This window comes from Panthera pardus, unplaced genomic scaffold, assembly GCF_024362965.1.
Source record: "Panthera pardus isolate Hobbes unplaced genomic scaffold, ASM2436296v1 HiC_scaffold_11, whole genome shotgun sequence".
NCBI classification, from domain to species: domain Eukaryota; kingdom Metazoa; phylum Chordata; class Mammalia; order Carnivora; family Felidae; genus Panthera; species Panthera pardus.
The window spans coordinates 81,868,456-81,888,045 of NW_026526666.1; the positions used below are offsets into that span (position 1 = coordinate 81,868,456).

General features: G+C 52.4%; 2 protein-coding genes across 8 annotated transcripts in view; one reads left to right on the forward strand and one right to left on the reverse strand.

Annotated features, from left to right (window-relative positions):
- The first annotated feature begins 5,202 nt into the window (after positions 1-5,202).
- On the forward strand, positions 5,203-12,859 carry FNDC5 (fibronectin type III domain containing 5). Its single transcript, XM_053897960.1, has 6 exons — positions 5,203-5,425; positions 7,046-7,161; positions 7,655-7,853; positions 8,190-8,279; positions 10,334-10,467; positions 11,336-12,859. Exons 1-6 carry the CDS (start codon positions 5,218-5,220, stop codon positions 11,372-11,374), a joined length of 786 nt encoding a protein of 261 aa, XP_053753935.1. The 5' UTR covers positions 5,203-5,217; the 3' UTR covers positions 11,375-12,859.
- Positions 12,860-15,920: 3,061 nt separating this feature from the next.
- Positions 15,921-19,590, reverse strand: part of S100PBP (S100P binding protein) — a 47,710-nt gene continuing 44,040 nt past the window's right edge. For all 7 annotated transcript variants that reach the window (XM_019429765.2, XM_053898042.1, XM_019429756.2 and 4 more), the window contains one exon: positions 15,921-18,580. In XM_019429765.2, coding sequence (XP_019285310.1) covers positions 18,439-18,580 — 142 coding nt within the window. In that variant the 3' untranslated portion in view covers positions 15,921-18,438. The remainder of the gene's footprint in view (positions 18,581-19,590) is intronic.

Sequence of the window (19,590 nt, forward strand, 5' to 3'; positions counted from 1 at the left end):
GGGGCTGTCATTGACTGGCTGTGTGAGGCTAGGCAAGATTCTCAACCTCTCTGGGTGTGGTGAGATGGGAGTCAGTTCCTTCGTAGACTCCGAAGAAGAGATTTGAGGACGTCTCTTTTACCCAACCAGGACACCTCGGCCAGCCCATTGCCGCACACTACCTAACATTACCCCCACCCAGCCATTCCCTACCACATCACTGCATCGTTTTCATAGCCCAGGGGAGTCTCTGAAGGTATTTTATTTAGTCATTAGCTCACTGTTTATTGCCTGTCTCTCCCACTGGAATGTGAGATCGGCAAGGGCAGGAATCTTGTCATCCTGGTCACAGCTGTGTCCCCAGGACCTATAGGTGTTCATACATATTTGTTGGATGAATAACGCCCTCCCGGGGCGCCTGCGCGTCTCAGTCGGTTGAGCAGTGGACTCTTGATTTCAGCTCGGGTCAATGGGCTCATGGTTCGTGGGTTCGAGCCCCACTTGGGGCTCTGAGCTGACAGGGTGGAGCCTACTTGGGACTCTCTCTCTTCCCCTCTCTCTGCCCTTCCCCCATTCATGTTCTCTCTATCTCTCAAAAATAAATAAATAAGCATTTTTTTAAAAAAAATCTTAAAGCCCTCCCTAGCCCAACCTCTGTTGCAGCTTGAAACAGTCTTCCAGATCCAGGGCTGTTTTTCCTGTTCCCATTGTCACAGCCCAGAGCTCATAGCAACTCCTCCCACCCTCCTCTGCACCCTCCTCCGTCTCCCCTGCTTCCCCCCAACATGAACACTTTGCTCTCCCCGGCCTCGGGGCCAAAGATTCCTTTTTCTCTCTGCCTGTTCACCCTCATTTGAGTAATCCCCATTTGACTCTCAGGATTAGTTAAGCTCAGGCATCACCTCCTCCCAGAAGCCCTCCCTGCTTTCCTTTTAAATTAATGCTCTGTTCTGATTTATTTATTTATTTATTTATTTATTTATTTGAGAGAGAAAAAGAGAGAGAGAATGTTAAGCAGACTCCACACCCAGCTCAGAGCCAGATGCAGGACTTGATCTCATGACGCTGATCATGACCTGAGCTGAAATAAACAGTCTGACGATTAACCAACCGAGCCACCCAGGCACCCCTCTTCTGGCCTCTTTAGACCCTTGGTGCCTCCAGGTCCAGAGGGTAGTGTTCTCTCTGATATTATATTATTTTATTTTATTTTATTTTATTTTATTTTATTTTTAGGATTTTATTTTTCTAAATAATCTCTACCCCTAATGTGGGGCTCGAACCCATGACCCTGAGATCAAGAGGAGCAAGCTTGGGGTTCCTGGGTGGCTCCGTTGGTTGAGCATCTGACTCTTGATTTCGGCTCAGGTCATGGTCTCACTGTGGGTTCGAGCCACATATCAGGCTCTATGCTGGCGGTGCAGGGCCTGCTTGGGATTCTCTCTCTGCCTCTCTGCCGCTTGCACACTCTCCTTCTCTCTCTCAAAAAAAGGAACAAAGAGAGTAGCAAGCTCTACTGACTGAGCCAGGCAGGCACCCTCCCTCTGTCTTTTAAATGTGTATCTCTTCTCTACCCTGGGCTCTCCTCAAGGGCCAGGACCGATCTGGTTCATCACTAGGCCTTCAGCACCCAGGCCCAGGCTGGCCTGGTACAGGCACTCAGGAAGCATTGAGCTGGGCTGGTGTCACCACTGCTGTGATAGGGACTTTGGGGATTAGACAGGCAGGACCAGGGTCTCCCAGCTGTATGGCAAGCCACTTAGAGCCTCAGGTTCCTCATCTATAAAATGGGTATGACAATCCTGACATCTCAGGGTTGTGAGGATTCAAAAGAAGCTTCTCTTATGTGTGTAATGTGCCAGCAGGTGGAAACTGTTGGGTGAGTGGTGCGCCCCTTCCCTGGTGTGATCTTGGGCCTGGGCTTAGCAACTGCCTCTGTGAGCAGCAAGCCCCCTCAGGCCCTCCAGGGAAGGAAAATGTGTGTCCTTTAGTGAACCCTGGGCCAGGATTCCTGCCCTGAGGGGCCCCCAGGGGTGAAGGGAGGAGGTAGCAGACTCCCTAATTCACTGGCTGTGTGACCCACGGCAGGTGCTCACACCTCTCTGAGCCTCAGCTTCCTGATCTGGAACGGGAGCTAGTAACATGTGCCAGCCTAAAACTCAGAATAACGTGAACAAAAAGCCAAGTTCTTGGTAGGTGCTTGATTATTTGTGTACCCAAAGCCATCTCCTGCCCTTCTGATTCCTTCTGATTGTGATTTGGGGTGTGTGTATCTAGGGAGATCCCTTAGACAGGGCCATGACCATTCTAGGCTGTGAAGAGGAGCCTTCCCATTCTAAGTGATTACCTGCGGGTCTGGGCTGGGCACCTGCAGTCTGGGTGAGGTGCTAGGACTCTGGGCAGCTCTGGACACTCAGGAGGGTCCAGGTCCTCAGGATTAGCCAGCCCTTTAGGACATGTCTGTGGAGTCCTCCAAATGGAGACCAGTGCGGCCTGGGAGGACAGAGGCTTATCCTTCAATCCCCACCCAGATTCTCACTCATGCATTCATTCATACTTTCAATGCTGTATTTACAGAATGTTGCACAGAGCCTGGTACATAATAGGTGCTCATTAGATATATGTTGAGAGAACAATTTTATCCCACAAATTCAACAAACATTTATTGAGTGCTTACTGCACCTAGCCCTGTGCTAAGAGATGGTGGTATAGATAGTGCCCATAAATCATTGGTCCTGGGGCCCCTCCCAAGAGCGCCGGGGGAGGGGGGGAGCTCTAAATCTTCCCAACTCTTCCCACCCCCTACCCTGCTTCCACTCCAGACATCAAGACTTTTCCCTGAATCTGGTAATGCCCAAGCACCCCATGCATCATGGGGCCTGGGAAGGCTGCACCTCCACAGGCACGACTCTCCAAATCCTCCCTGCCTTTCACGCTCTCCTCCAACCACTTTCCCCCTCCCTCTGAAACCCTTAGACACAGCCATCACCCCCCTCCCAGTGCCCTACATCTACCCGGGGTTATACCTGGAGAGGCCAGCAGGTGGCGCTGAGACACCCCCCACCCCCACCCCCCGCCTCCCGCTGCGCTAGACTGGACTCCAGACCCCACCAGGACCCTCTCCCTTCTCGCCTTTTCTCCCCATCAGGGACAGGAGAAAACTCTGTGACCTCTAACTGACCCCTCTCCTTCCTGCTGGCTCCTGCGATGAGGCCTAAGGAGACTCCAGCTGCTCCTGCAGGCCCCGGGTTGTCTTTTCCTGCCTGGTGGGTGAGGGGGGTCCCCAGGGGCCAAGCTGCAGCTGGTGGGGCGGCGCCAGGCGGGGTGGGGCAGAAGCAGCTGCTGGGGGGAGAGAGAGGAGAGAAGAGAGGAGAAAGGAGATAGAGGTGCTTTGGTTCCTTGGCTCCTGCCCCAAACAGGTGGAGGTCCCAACTGAAGCTCACCCCAGTGCAAGGTATGTGGCTGAGGAAGCAGATGGGGCTGGGGGGTTTCAGTCTGCCAAGCAGAGCAAGTCTGGCGGTACTGATGGGCTGGCCAGTTCAGTTCGCTCTCAGTAAGAATCCCCGAGCCCCCTCCTATCCTAGTGACCCACAGAAACTTGAGGGTCAGCAAGGAGTCCTGGGGTGGGCATTAGGAGAGGAAAGTTCCATTGCTCCTCCTGACCCACTGTGTGAATTTCGGGGAGCTCTTTCCATCTCTGGACCTCAGTTTGTCAATCTAAAATGGTGGGCGGAGGGAGATTTCGAAGACCTTCTGTGGGATAACTTTGCAAAGTGGCCCTTTTCAAAAAAGGATTAGCTCTTCCCCTGGAGCCTGGGGGAAGACCAGAAGGTCTTTAAGACCCAAAGGAATGCCCCCAGTGGTGTAATTTCGGAGTGGTGGAGAGAGACTCATTTGGAGATGTGGGACCCCCTCCATGTCGAGGGGCCTAGGGTCTTGGTCTATGCCGCCCTCCTCAACCTTGTTTCTCTGATTGGGACTCAGGGTGGAGAGTGCCACAAGGTGGGGGGCTTCCCTCGAGGCCTGCTGTTCCAGAGGTCCCCTTGATAGGGAGAGGGTAGCAGGTGCAGGGCAAAGGCAGCTCTCTGCCTCTTCAGGAAAAGAGAAGGGGTGGATTGGGCAGAAGAGAGCGGGAGACATATGGGTGTCCCCAGGGTGGTGAGGAAGGAGCCATCCATGCCCTTTATTAACTGTGGTTACTTGCCAAGTCTCCAAAGCCCCCTGCACTTTAGAGTCATTAGCTCACTCACTGCTCACAGCACTCAGCCAGGCTAGAATGGTGGGGGAGGGAGCTGGAGCTACTTTTCCCTCACCCGCTCTTGGGAAGAGATTGTTCCAGATTGTTCTCTGGCTGGGGAGTAGCTAGCACAGGCAAGTTGTAGGATCTCAGGGATGGTAGGGTGGGTGAGTTCACTCCGGGTGGGGAGACAATCGAGTCAAGCGCACGTGTGGGAGTCAGATCAGCCTGTGTTCAAATTCTGGCTCTGCTGTGAGTCCTGGGGCAAGTCAAGTGACCCCTCTGAGCTGCAGTCTCCTGTGCAAAACGGGGGCCGCAGAGAACTCCTTAAGGGGTTCAGTGAGAAGCAAGGGGCATCGCGCAAGTCAAGCCCTCGGCACAGTGTCTGGCACCTAGTAGGTGCGGGCTGTTACTCTCATGAAGATCAAAAATGGAGGTCCAAAGAAGGGGGAAAGACTGGCCGGCCGGGGTCACAGAGCTAGGTCCCCAGTGAGTCGGAGCACCCTCTTCTCCGCCACGGTGAAACGCTGAGCACCTACTGAATGCACCCCAGCGCCTACTAGGCACTCTAGGCCCCCCAGTCCCTGTTGTGACACTCCCCTCGGCTCACGTCTGTCCAGGCCTGCGAGGCCTCCGGTCTGGGGTGAGGGATGGGGACCCCCAGGCCGAGGGAGGGCGGGCCACGGCGGGGGTGGCGGGCACCGATATGCGTCTCGGGGCGCGCGTCCTCCCTCTCCCTGGGGAAGGGCAGGGCAGGGGCCAGGTCGGGCCGTGTGCTGGGGGGGTGGGGGAGGGGGACAGGGGCTGCGCGCGGGCGAGCGGTGGGAGCCCCGCGCAGCCGGCGGGCCGGGAGGGGGCGGGCGTGGGGGCGCCCTCCGCCCTCACCCCGCCCCGCGCCTCTCCCCGCAGCGGGGGCGCCCCGCCCCCCGGGCGCCCGACGTGGACGCGGCCGCCGCCGCCGCCGCCGCCGCCGCGCGGGAGTCGCTGTCCGCGGAGCCGACATGCAGGCGGCGCGGGGCGGCGCGGGGCGGCCGGGCCGGGCGGGCCGCGGGCCGCAGCGCGAGCGCCAGCGGCCGCCGGGCGCCAGAGCCGCGTCCCCCTGCGCCGCCCCGGGCCGGCCGGCCGGACGAGCCGCCATGCGCCCCGGGCCGCCCCGCGCCGCGCTCCGCCTGTGGCTGGGCTGCGTCTGCCTCGCGCTGGTGCAGGCGGGTAAGGGGGCCCGGGCGGGGGGCTCGGCGCGGGGCGGGCGGGCGGGAGTCCTCGGGGCCCTTCCTGCCTCCCTGCCCCCGGCCTCTTCCCCACCTCTTGACCCCCAGGCCCGTCCTCCAGCCCCTGCCCCCCCCCACCCCCGCCCACCACCCCAGCCCTGGGGTCTTTGGGGTCTAGGGTCTTGTGATTCCCCGGTCCCCTCATCCCATTGCCCTGACCCCAGGCCTTTGCCTCAGGTGCCTGAGCTGAGCTCCCTTCTCTGGCCCGGGGAGCAGCCGAGGACACCAGTCCCCCAACCTTGGGCCTCCCTCCCTGTCCCCAAAGCCCTGCAGGACAACTCTGCAGGTCGGAGCAGGATGAGGTCCCAGTTTGCGTGAGCATGTGTGAGGGGGATGGGGACTGGCACCCTAGGGCTCTGGGTGGGTGGGATGGACCCCTGAGCCTACTGCAGTCACTGTCTGGCCTGCCCCGTGTGCCGGCCTCATCCTAACCCAGCCCAGGCTCTCCCCAGGCTCTGTATCTGTCCCTTTGGCTTCTGGCGCCTCGCTCATCTGTCCCTCTACCCATCTCTCTGTGGCTCAGTGCTCTCTCTCTCTCTCTCTGCTTCCTCTCTACGTCTGTCTCTGATAGCCCACTTGTCTGTTTTCTGGTTCTGTGTCTGCCGCCACCTGTCTGTGTCCCTCTGTCTCTATCTCCACTTTGGCTTTGTCGCCCCAGGCCCAGCCCCTTGGGCCTCAGGTCCACCCCTCTGTGGGGTGAAGGGTGCTGGTCAGGGCCAGGTGTCCCCCTTGCAGCACTTGCCCCTTGGGAGACAGAGAGGCTGTGTGACTCACGGCCCCTCTCCTAGAGAGGTTCTTCCTTCCCTGACCTCCACCATCCTGTCACTCTCCCTTCTTGACTGACCCCCTCTCACCCTTTTCCCATATCCAGAAGACTTGACCCACCCGTACTCTTGACTCTCCCCTGAGAGAACGTGCTCTGCGTGACCCCGTCTTCCCCTGCCACCTCCCTACCTGCCTCTCGAGGCTGGCAGAGTGTGGAGAAGAGGCTCACCTAGATAGACCCCTCCCCGGGCTTCGTTCTGTCTGGATCCTGGGTCACTACAATACTGGGGGTTCTTCTTGTGATCCTCAGTCCCAACCCAGGGCTCACCCTGGCCTGGCTCTTCTCGACCTCTGGGTCTTTCTCCTTCCCTCAAGGTCACTTGACAATGTGGTATTATAGAAAGAGCACTGGACTGGGAGTCCTTTTGACTGCTTTTCATCAGACTAACTTTCAGCACCTGCAACCCTGGCCACCTATGCCTCCTCCCGCCCTACCAGCGCCCCCCCCCCACCTCTTTCCACTCCTCCGTTAGATCTGGCCCTAGCCCAGGCCCGTCAGTTCTAACTTGGACTGCTGATCGGGCCAGTGTGATCACTGGGGACTCCCATCCTGGACATGAGGAGCCTCTCAGGCCTGGCTCTTCAACCACTGATGAACTGAGATGTGCCAGCCCCATGGAGGCCTTGCTTTCTTCCTTCCCCACTGTGTGGCCTTCCCCAGGTTTCCACTTATGAGACAGTGGGCCTGGGCCCCACAGCAGGGGGTGCTCAGGCTCAGGTGCCTCCCCACCCCCAGACAGCCCCTCGGCCCCAGTGAATGTCACTGTCAGGCACCTTAAGGCCAACTCTGCAGTGGTGAGCTGGGACGTCCTGGAGGATGAGGTTGTCATCGGATTTGCCATCTCTCAGCAGGTAACCCTTGAGGGTCTGGGAGGGAAGAACACATCAAGATAGTAGCAGGGGATGGGGGGGTGCAGAAATAGAAAGGAACAAGGAGCAAGAGGGACAGGCAGAAGAATTGCACATATGGCTTGGAATGGGGACCCCAGCGGGGAATGGATCAGTAAGGAGGGCTCAGGGGCCTTTGACTAGAATCTGGGAATCAAGAGCCTGGTTTTGATCTTAAACATAAGACCGAGGTTTGGGGCCCGGTTCAAGTTCTCACTGGGGAGACGGTCTTGGGCAACTTCTGTAACCTCTCAGCACCCAGTCTCCTTATCTGGAAACAGAGATAACGATAGCTCCCTGCGGAGGTGAGGGGATCGGGGAGGAAGCTTATGTGTATAAAGGCTTTATTTATAAAAGCATGGTAGCTGGGTGAGCCCATGTCACCGCCAGAGAGGTGGGCAGAGTGGGGTCGGTGACGGGGCGCTGACAGCAGCCGGCCTGGCATTTTCCTTGGCAGAAGAAGGACGTGCGGATGCTGCGCTTCATCCAGGAGGTGAACACCACCACCCGCTCGTGCGCCCTCTGGGACCTGGAGGAGGACACCGAGTACATTGTGCACGTGCAGGCCATCTCCATTCAGGGCCAGAGCCCAGCCAGCGAGCCAGTGCTCTTCAAGACCCCTCGTGAGGCTGAGAAGATGGCGGCCAAGAACAAAGGCAGGCCCAGGGCACTGTTGGGGGGTGGGGTGCGGGGTGAGGCTTGAGGAAAGCGCCAACCCCGTTTCCTCCCCCACTGCCCACACCCTGCTGCCTAGTAAAGCAGTACCTGAGAGAGGAGGTCACCTTAGTCCCCAAACAATGAGGATATAGCCTCTCAGCTTTGGGTCAAGGCCCTGTTGCTGCTGCCCCAAGGAGCCATCGGCATGTTCCCAAATCTCTTTTTGTTAGATATCTGGGCACCTATAGAAATAAGCACTTAAGGTCTTGGGCCTGGCCCTAGAGGGGTGGCTGGGAATGAACGGAGCCTCAGACCTGGTGTCCCCCTCCCCACAGATGAGGTGACCATGAAGGAGATGGGGAGGAGCCAACAGCTGCGAACCGGCGAGGTGCTGATCATCGTGGTGGTCCTGTTCATGTGGGCCGGTGAGTCTGCCTCCAAGCTCTAATTCACTCGACTTCTGGGGAATGAAGGCCCCTGGCCAGACCCCTTTTCTCACAGGAGCGAAGGGTGGGGGCTTGGAGGCAGCTGAGAGATAACATGAGAAGCCTCAAAGTCTTGCTCTGGGGGCCAGATATGACCTCTCACAAAAAAACTTAGTAGATTGAGAGCTGCCTTGGAGCACTTGGCCTTCCCTCCCTCAGGAGTAGTTCAGGCTCCTGGGGTGGACGCATCCACAGCCCCTTTGCCTTCTGGCCTTGGCTGCAGCAGCCATGCCTCCTTCTGGGTTGCTGGGTCTCCAGTCCATCCATTAGAATGGCCATCTTGCATCTTGTTCCCACAATGCACTGCTTTTCCCTCTCTTTAGCTTTTCTTAGATGAGGTAGTTGGGCTCATGTCTCTCCCTTTTCCCAATTGTCTGTGAGCTACCCGAGGATAAAGAACAAACGTCATCTTTGTACTTAACTCAACCAGCATTTTCTGAACGGCCATCCCATTCCAGATAGTAGTACTATAGTCGTGACTAAGGAGAGCCCTGGGCTTGCAAGGAACCGGGTCTGGGAGGCCCATACTTAACTGTGATTCAGTGTGATGAGTGCCATCACATGAGGGCAGAGGAGAGGGAATTAATTCTGGGGCTAGGAGTAGAAATCGGGAAGAACACAGAGAGGAGGAAACATGGGGATTGAGCTTTGAAGGATGAATAGGAGTTCACCAGGCAGCCAATAAAAGGAACAGTGTTCTGATGACAGTGTGTAGAAGAAACAAATTGAGTTCAGTCTGGCTCAGTGCAGCTGTGACCCAAGAGAGAAGGTAGAAAGGGGACAGTAAAGGACGGTGAGGCTGTAAAGTAGGCTGGAGTCTGTTTTGAGGGACTCGAACACCATGCCAAATCTGCATTAGCATGGTGGTTGAGAGGACAGGCTGTATCGAGAAGTGTTTGGAAAAAATGTTCTGTAGGCACATCAAAAAACAGGTGCTTGTAGGGCACCTGGGTGGTTCAGTCAGTTAAGTGTCTGACTCTTGATTCCGGGTCAGGTCACGATCTCTCAGTTCATGAGATCAGAGCCCTATGTTGGGCTCTGCGCGGACAGCTTGGAGCCTGCTTGGGATTTTCTCTCCTTCTCTCTTTGCCCCCTCCCCTGTTTGAGCTATCTCTCTCTCTCTCTCTCTCTCTCTCTCTCTCTCAAAATAAATAAGAACTTAAAAAAACAAAAAACAGGCACTTGTAGAAAAAGGACCAAAAAACACAAAGGATTTTACAAAAGAGGTTTATGGTGTGTTATTAGACTGGGCACAGACAGTATTTAGATAACCGTAACAATATAAACATGGTGAACTAACCCAAGATTGTGATGTGATTCTGTTAGGATCGTGGGGAAGGAAGCGGGGTATCTACCATGGTGGAAAGTCAAAAGGTAGTATCTAAAACAGATCAAGAAATAGCACTATAAATAAAGCACAGAGGTAAAAATGGAGAAGACACCTACCAGCACTGGAGTTGGCTGCCTTAATAGTATCTGACTTTCAAAAACTATGACGTTCATGTCTTATTCGTTTGCTAACAATGAACATCTAGCAGAGCGCAGGCCCTGGAGTGCGCATCCCGGCTCCGCCACCGCAGGACCTGGAGTAGGTGCTGAGGCGCTCTGCATCGGCGTCCTCACTGGTAACCTGGGGAGGGTAATTACAGGTACCCTCCCAGCGCTGTGAGGACGGTGGCATTGGCCGAGTCAGTGCAGACTGCACGGGGCCTGGCACGTGCTCAGCGAATGTTACGGTTTCTATTTCCCCTAAGGGGAAAAGGGAGCTGTCCGAGGTTGAATGCGGGGAAGGTGGGATCAGATGAGTGTCGTAGGAAGATCAGCCCAGCCGCAGCAAAGGGGTTGGCTTAGTGGGGGACAGGTGCAGTGGTGCAGGGGAGAGGCCATCTGGAGCTCAGTATCTAACAGGGGCCCAGCAGATGCCAGCGGGAATGAAGCGGACAGGCGGGCCTCGAGCTCTGGCCTCTCACTGCTCTCTCTTGCCTCCCTCCCAGGCGTCATCGCCCTCTTCTGCCGCCAGTATGACATTATCAAGGACAACGAACCCAATAACAACAAGGAGAAGACCAAGAGTGCGTCGGAAACCAGCACACCAGAGCACCAGGGCGGAGGTCTTCTGCGCAGCAAGGTGAGAGGGAGTCTCGGACCTGGGTGGGCGGCCCCTGGGCTCAGCTCGGGTCCCAGCGTGGCTGCAGCTGGGTAGGGCCACTCTTGGCCGCTGCCTGGGTGACACACGGGACATAGCACATCGATTTTGGACCTTCTCCAGGGACCAGCGGGGTTAAACAGATGCGGTGACCGGGGAGGGCAGATTTCTCGGTTGGTGTGGGACCACGCAAATAGGGGGTTCTAGGCCCATTTCTGCTCCTGCTGTGCTGTGTGACCTTGACCAGGCACTTCACCTCTTTGTACCTTCGTTTCCTCTTCTGCAAAACAGATATGAGAACCTTTTCAGTGCTCGCTCTGAGCAGCTCAGAAGAGACGGTGGAGAAGTGAGAGATGTCATGGTTCTGACGATGATTATCCAACAAACATCTGGCCCTCTCCACATCTCCTCCCTCCATCTCCTCACACCCCCTGGCTTACTGTCCTCTCTCTTGGCTTCTCTCTTTCTGCCACGTTTTCCTGAAGCCTCTTTTTAACCCCCATCTCCAGAAGCACCTCAACAATGTCAGTGGCTGAGGCTGCGCTCAGAGGCAGGTCCGCAGGATGCGCGAGAAACGGCCGGCGGGATGGCCCTGCCAGGGGTGGACAGGGGGCCTGGGGCCGAGGGCCCAGCACCCAGTCTTGGCCACTAAGCGAGTGAGGCCGAAGGCTGGGTTTAAGAAGGCAGAGAGACGAGGCACGCGGGCAGGGCCACTCCTTTCCTTCACCGCGGGACAAGAGCCTGGCTTTTAGGCTGCAGCCCTTCCTTCTCGTGTCCTCTCTCTAGTTCCAACCTTGCAAGAAGTCTATTCAATTAGCCCTGGCTGCTTCTCTCATTTTTTTCCTCCCAGTTTCCAAACAAGCCCTCGGTGAACATCATCGAAGCATGACTGCCCGTCTGCAGGGAAAAGGATTTCATTTTTCTTCTCTGCTGTCCCCGGGTCCATGGGCACCCGGACGGGGAGGACTGCGGATGGGGGGAGGCACAGCCGGCCGCACCGTTGGCACTCTTCCCCATCCTAGTCTGCTGAAGGAAACCGAACTGTGAACCCAAAATCTGCAAAAAATAAGCCACAAAACTAAAAGGCCTGGCCCCATTCTGGAAAAGGCAAAGCTGCATGAGACACAGCCTTCTTTCTGCCTCCTCGCCTCTTCTGGACTGGCTTCCTCTTTGAGACAATGCACAGAGCTCCCGGGAGATGACAAGCACCTAGACTGACTTCAGCTGTGTCTTTCAGACTGAGAGCCTTCAGGAAAGCCACAGGGCAGGAGCACGGCTGCCAGCAAGCCTTTCCTGGATCCAGCCATCAAGGACTTGCGGTGTGATGCACAACTTTGCGAGTGTGTAAGATGTTATGTTTTGTCTCTTTGGAAAATGTGACGGAAGGGCTTCACTCCAGAGGGCAGAGGAATTCCCCAAGCTGGTTGCCCGCAGCCTCTGTCTTCTTTGGCCCTTATTTTGACCCTTAACATAATTAGTCTGCAGTCTTAAGAAGACAAGGTAGGAAAGAGACCTGGACGGTACTGGCCCCATTTCTTTAGGAAGAGTCTTGGAATTGTGACAATGTTGGCTTACATGACTGAAAAGGTGTGTCCACATGGGACATCCTGGGGGCTGCTAAATCACCCGCTCTGGAATGGAAGCTGCTAGAAGGCAGGCCTGAGCCATTTACCACAGACAGAGCAGCCCTGGCCTCTGGGGTCTCCATATCTTGCCATCTCATCCAGGGTTCTGTGAAAGCTACCCAGGGTCCTCATGTCCTTCCCTAGAGCCTGAGTGGTGTGAGGTGACAGGTCTCTCTCTCCACTGCCCCTTTCTGGCAAACAAAACAAAACAAAACAAAAATGGTGCTTGACAGGGGAAGGCAGACTCTTCCCTAGGACTGCAAGTTACAGCCGCTGAATGCCTGCGTGGGAAGAGATGGGCCTCTGCGTCTTCCATTGGTGGCTAAGGACGGGCATGTGGGAGGACCACACCTAGCACAAGCCTGGCACACAGTAGGCGCTCAGTGAATACCTGCTGAACTGAATGGTAAGAGCAGTGGCCCCCAAGCCAGAGAGCTGAAAGCCATCACCCAAAGACCGGCCCCACCATCCGGTCTATAAGAGCTCTCGTGGCTAGGCCAGCCACTGCTCTGCTTCGCCCTGGTGTGGCAGCACAGGGAGGGAGGAGAGACAGGGTGAAAGGCAGATGTCAGCAATACTAAGGGCTTCCTCATGGGAGGGCATGAGGCTCCACTCATTGTCTTGTGACTTCCATCCCTGCTGAATGGGACTGCAAGGCCAAGGCTGCTTAGGGGAGAGGTCCTTACCTCTGATTCAGTTAGAGCAATAACCTCTTTTTAAATGTAAAATAAAAGACAAATGAAAAGGCACATCCTTGTCTTCTGGTAAATGCCCAAATGTTGCCCTCTTTTTCTGGCAATTGGCAGCAAGTCAGGATGTGTGGAGGAGGGAGTCGGTTCTCTCTCTCTCCATTTTGGCCTGCAGCTTCTTGGGGACATGCCTGCCAGCCAAGCTGGAGTTGGAAGGGAAATCTCGAACAGATGGGGGTGCACGTGTAGGAGGAGAAAATAGCTGCTCCATCATCCCATTACTGAGGCCCCCAAATCCAGGCTCGGGCTGCCTCATCGCCTAGGTATGCAGGCTGGTGCTCAGTTTTTAAAACAAAGGGTTTTCCTCTCTGGGCAGCGCTGGGTGTTTTCCCCGACCCGAAGGAATGTGGTTCTTGTTTCTCCCCAGGGTGAGGAGGGGAGCGGAGAGGAGCTGCGGAAGCGGCCTGCTGCAGCGCAGTATTCCCAGCTTGCTGTTTGGGGCTGTCCAAGGAACATCACGATGAGCCCAAACAGCAGGCTGAAAGGTGGAGTCATGATGCCATTAGCCAATGAGCAAACTGGTAAATGGGACACCTCAGATACTTTTTGTCCAGAGCCAGCAAGAGCTTGGAGAGAAAATGTCAGGTGAGCAGGACTTAGGGTAGACGTTCTGGAAGGTTCCAAGAGGAGGAAGACAGGTCTTGAAGGCTGGGTGGGAAAGTGGAAATCTATTAGCACTCAGAACTCTAACCCCAACCTGAGAGACAGGTACCTGCCAAGGCCTGGGTCCTGTGTACCTGTCTAGTGCCTTGTGGTGGAGAAGCCCCTAAGTCGGCATCAGGTAAATACAGATTGCTGTCAGCGGTCAGGAAGGCACTGCTAAGGGGAATTTAGCAGGGCCTGCAGTACTTCGGCTGAGGGTCTGAGGGGGAGGGGAGAGGATTGGACACTTCTGGTTTAGAAAAATTTACCCCATTCTCTTTAGTTACCTCCCTAAAAACCCCACGTTCTACGACTGACCAGCCGTCATTGCACGGTAAACCTACAGCTATGACTTGGGCTGGGGTCCCCTCTTCACCACACTTAGATCCGCAGATTCGTCACAGCTTGGGACGGATGTAAGCAAGTTCTTGCAGACGGAGACCTGACCCGCAGGCCACGCAGGGCCTGTGGGAGAATGTTGGACAATGCTGGACGGAGGGCAGAGAACCTGCCTTGTCACCACGTGACCTCTCAGGCCAGTTACTTCTCTGGGGGGTGGTTTCCTTATGTGTCAAAAACAAAAAGGGTAAGAACAAGAAGAGGGAAGCCCCAGGGTCTGGGAGAGGAAGGACCATGAGTGTTTCTGTGGGGCAGGAGTCCTTTGCTCTTTCTGACCCTGTCCCTTCAACCCAGGCTTTTCAGGGTGGCCGCCTCTAGAATCCATGGTAAGCTAATTCAGCCCTTTTACAAAAATATGTAATATTGCACCACTCCAGTCACGTGATGTTTCAGACTGCTGTTATTTCTCACCCTCTTTAAACCTATTTGACAGTTTTTGGATTTCGCTTTTAAGTGGCCTCCAAGAACGAATTGCTTCCATAAATGGGACACGGCCCCGGCCCCGCTCCAGCCGCACCAAGCTCCATCAGTACAATGTTCCCAAACCCTCAAAGCGTCATTGGAAGCTAAGTTGAAGGAGCTCCTCCTATACCAATAGTTCCTTAATGAGAACGATAGTGATTCAGGACTACCAAGTGGAGTGTGTTAAAGCTTGTCCCCAAGAGATCACATCCCACCCCCTTCTCAGTGGGTGCTGGGGAAGGTCTGGTTTTCTGTCTGTGGCATGTTCCAGTTGTCATCGGACAGGACAGGTGGAGAGGACTGACAAGGCAGGAGCTTGTTCATTAAGGAATTCCACTGCTGACCAGCTGATACTTCCTGTGACAAGTGGAAATTTTTTTCCTGACAGGTGCCCTGACATACAAAGCAAGCATTCCCTAGAACCAGCTTAGGAATTGTTTGCTCTGAGAAAAGCAGGACAACACTGAGAAAAGCAGGGAACTCTGCTTTCTAGTTTTAGGTGGTTGGGTTTTTTTTCTTCCTGTAAAAGCTCAAAATAGGCTAGAGAATGACCCCATTCCTTTGAGAGAAGGTCCATTTCTCCTCCCCCTCAATTTCCTATAACATAACATGAACTAAGGGTAAAGGACATCATCACTTCAGAGAATGCAGCCTCGTCTCTGAAACCTTTGATGTCTGCAGTGACACGGTGCTAAAAAGGAAATAAGCAACTCCCTGGACAAGGGATCTCCACCTGACAGAAACAAAATGGATATGTATCAAACAGCTGAGCGTTTAGCAAATTTATATTGAAGCTTTTGCCTGGACTATACAATATCCACTAGACAAAACTTACGCTAACAGCAGGACAGAGAGCCTGTCCCAACATGTTGCTACTTATTTCCTCAGCATGAGGGGAGATTTTAAAAGCATTGGCTAATATAGGTGACAAGCTATTACTGCCTTCATCCTGTCTCCTGGGGCAAGTCTAAGAAGCTTAGGCTCACAAAAGGGATCGAAGGAACGTCGTGTCTCCCACAACTACCCACGCTTAATGCCACCTTCATCCAAGTTCCAGGAGCAGTCAGTTTCTGGAGAAGCTGGATTAAGAACAACCATCAATTCTGTATGATCAATTCTGGTTTCCCACATCCCTTTTAAAGGGAGAATGTCCTGGGATGGCTCAGCGTCCTCCTTAATCAGCAATGGCTCGGGAGAGACTGATATAGAGGTCAACCATATAGCTGTGGGAAGGACTGTAAGGCAGCGCTTGTGTGATGGGGCTGAGCCGTCTCCCCCTCTGCAAAAACAGCACAGTGATATTTCAGGCTTTCTCTATGTCAGGCTCCTGACATGCACTATATGTAGCTGCAGATCCCAATCAATTTCAACATTTCTGAACTGCTGGAACGCCTTTCTCAACACTGTAATTTACCCTCAAAAGAATAGGGAGCACGCACCCTCGCCTCCCCAGTACCACAATCTACTAACTGCCACCCCCGCCCAGACCCCACTAACCTACCCACGCAAAAGAGGAAGGAACCCTCCTTCAAAGCCTGCAACAGACGGCTACAGTACATATGCCACGACAAGAACTTTTATTTCTTTTTAATGACATTAAACACAACTGCTACAAGGGAAAAAACATGATAAAGAGGAGGCACCAAACTTCAGTTTCATAATTGATCCCGACAACTCAAGTAAATCAGGCCTGTGTTAGATGCAAAACTACAGGTTATTTCAGGCTCTTAAAAGTAAACTATGTAAACAGCACATTTTTACTCTTTGTCAAGACCCCTGTGGTGAGAAGGCCATCATGAACGAAGAAAGCTAGGTAGGCAGTTAAATGCACATAACCGTCACTCCAATAAAACAATACAGCAAGAACTCATCACCAAATACTAGTCTGAGAGGCCAGCACCACATAGGAGATATGCAGCTTTAAATACAGATTAAAACTCCAGATTTTACCCACCACCATCTTTAAGGCAAACATGCCTGATAATGAGTTTCTTTGGCTTTGTTTTTTTCTTCTTAAAGAATACCATGTTAACCGCTAAAGAACAGTTCTCTCCTCCCCCAGTCCAACAGATTTAATTAAGCTGCTAAAGCTTTGGAAAAACAGAATTATTTGAGCAAAGAGGAAATGTGATTGTCACATTTTCTAGTTAACCCGTCACTCATTTGATTTGGCAAAGGCAAGGCTGCCATTACACATTCAGGCTTACACCCTCTTGTACCAGGAGTGCAGGAACATGAGCCTAAGCGAAATGCTGTCCCTTCACTCCTTGGGCCGACTGTGGAGAACCAGACAGCCACAGTGCTAGTTACTCCAGCTACAATTAATTTTTATTATGCTGTGGTTCCAAAGGTGGATGTCTGCTCGTCTCACTCCATCATGCTAATTTAGGGAAATCTGGAGAAGTGACTGATTGAGTGAATGTCCATTATGCCAACTGAAATCGATTTTGACTCTTGGCTCTGAACAGAACTTCTTTGCATCTGGTTCCAGAATCTAAACCAAATGTCCAAGGAAGAGACTCCTCACCTGGATAAAAACAGTAAACACTTAGTGGCACCCATCTAAGGTTACTGGTGGCTTGAATGACTGAACTTTTCCCAAGTCATTTTCTAAAGCCGGGTAGGCTGTTTAAGATGAGTGCAGAGATGGGCCGATGGAACAACAAAAGCAGAAGGAGGCAGCTAGCCTGGTACCACAGGCTGCGCCACAGCGACTACGCCCAGCCTCCACAGAGCGCGAACAGCAGCGTGAATGCCGGACTGCAAAATCTCCCCAAAGATGTCTAGAGCTGGCTGTATAGAAAGAATGACGAACTCCTTGACATCCATTAGGCTGCACAAAGTCTGTCCACTTAAGGTAGAATACCAAAGCTGAAGGTCAGGTAATGCTTTCGTGCACAGGCTTAATCACAACTCATTAGACCCACATTATCAGTTTTGTCAAGCTGTGTATCAGAGGTCTGACCAAACGAGATGGTAACATCCGGAAGCTAAAGGCACCTCTTGTTAACTACTCATGGAGACAACAGAGTGCCTCTCCAGAGTCTCTCCCACAGGATGATGGACTCACTGACTAACACATCAACTCACACTTGAAGTTGGGGTTGAGCAGAGATGAAACTGAAAACCAACTCACACCTCAGTAGGACTGGTTTGCTGGCCTGTCCTAGAGTGAAGCCTCTGGGTGGGAAGCTCTTTGATAAAGAGAGCAGGGAGGCTGCTCTTAAGAGGCATGTCTATGTCTAACAGGATACAGGAGCACACCAACAGAACTTAAGGAGCATAGTGATCACTGGGGAGAAAGAAGGCAAATTCTTGAGAAAAGAAGAGAAGACAATCAGTCTCAAGACCACAAATCAACAAGGGTTAGTCAGCAGTCTTCTGTCAGAGTTGAGATGTGTAACATTTGTAAACCTATTGTGCAAAACAAATTTAATGAAGAATGGGGGCAGGGGGCAAAGAAAATAAATAAATAAAGGAGGCTAGTAAGTACAAAAAAGAGAGAAGATATACACTTTTAATTTGTCCCTTCCACAGGATTTTTGTCCTGCTCCGTCCTACTTCAGATGTGCTGGATTACCGACTTTAAAATACTGACAGGTATTCAGAGATTCAAATAAAAAAGTAAGAGGGGTTGTTAAAAGTGACTTATATCCACTTATAAGTCATTAGCAGTAATTAATGCTGGCTTGCAGCCTGGTAATCTCTTCCTTACAGGAGATTAGAAGATGATTTCTTTTGGGCACAAGAAGTAGACTTCACCTCTGTGCAGAGGTGGGTGCTTTGCCTGAGCCTAGGGATTCTGGCTTGATGCTGGCTTTCAATTAGTGGTCACCTTCAATTTAAATAAAAAAAAAAATAAAAACTTAACAGTGCTTAAACGCATGCACACAGACAAACAAGAAGGACGTTATACAAAAAAATTTCAAGTCAGCAACGGGAATTTCCAAAAGGTGGCAAGTTCTTTAAATAAAAATCTTGTGAAAAATAAAATTCAAAATCTACAAAGCACAAAAGAGCAGAAGATGAGCTGCTGCTCCGAACAGGACCTGGAACAGGACCCTGGATAGAGACCTTCACTGCTGATGGGGTGAGACAAATGGACTCGGTGGGAAATCTGGGAGACGCTGGAACCGATGGTGGCTTCGCATGTTCCTGTCAACCCACTGAGTCAGACTGTATCTTTGCAGAGGTTTCTGTCGGAACCGAGCGTAGTTTCTATCAGGAGAAAGGGAAAATAAAAACAGGAAAACTGAGTGTTTCGGCTGGAATGGCTATTTGTACACCAAAAATGGCCTAGGCAACTATTTGAAGAGTATCTTTACTTTTGGATAGCAGATACTAATTTTACATTTCAATCCTCACAATTTTAGAAACTTTGTACTATTTTATTTATATGAAAGTCACAATGTAAGTGCTATTTCCTTCCAACTCCCAAAGCCAAATTGCCACATAGGTATTATGGTGATATATGCCACATACACAAATGTTAAGAAAACCTAATACATAATGTATAATAACACTCAAGTAGGCAAAAAAAAATTCTCTCCCTCAGGAAACATTTAGAACAGGATCTGTATTTCACTGCATCATGCTTGTACCTCCAACAGGACCTCACTGTCTGACACAGCTCAAGGTTGCTCAGGACTCAGCAGTTAAAATTAGAATAAAATTCCCAGAGAAGGTAAGTCATCATGTGAGTATCACATTGCAAGTTTGGAGACTGAATAATTAATAGCACGGACTCAAAGTTTCTTGAGATTCTCCTTTACTCACCCCCAGTCCTTTAGGCTGTACTTCTGAAAAAGACCCTGTGTGATAATCTGAGCTCATTCTCAACCCCAGCTCTTCCTAACAACCACCTGGGAAGCTTTTTAAAGGTTGAGATTCTTGCACCACACCCCCACCCCAACCCCTGACTTAATGATTTAGAATCCCTTGAGTCAGGGCCTGGACATCTGTATTTTTAGACATCTCCACAGGTGATTATGAGCAGCCAGAACTGAAAATAATGATAACATCTTACGACATTTATCTGGCCCTATATGCAAGTACTTGCTGAATTCTGTAAATACCTCACCTCATTTAATGCTGATAACAATCCTGCCAGAAAAGCCCTCTCATTAATATTTTGTACAGGTAAGGAAACTGAGTCTCAGGTTAAATAACTTGCCCAAGGTCATAAAGTGGAGTAAGTACAAGAGCCTGGATCTGAATTCATACCTGTC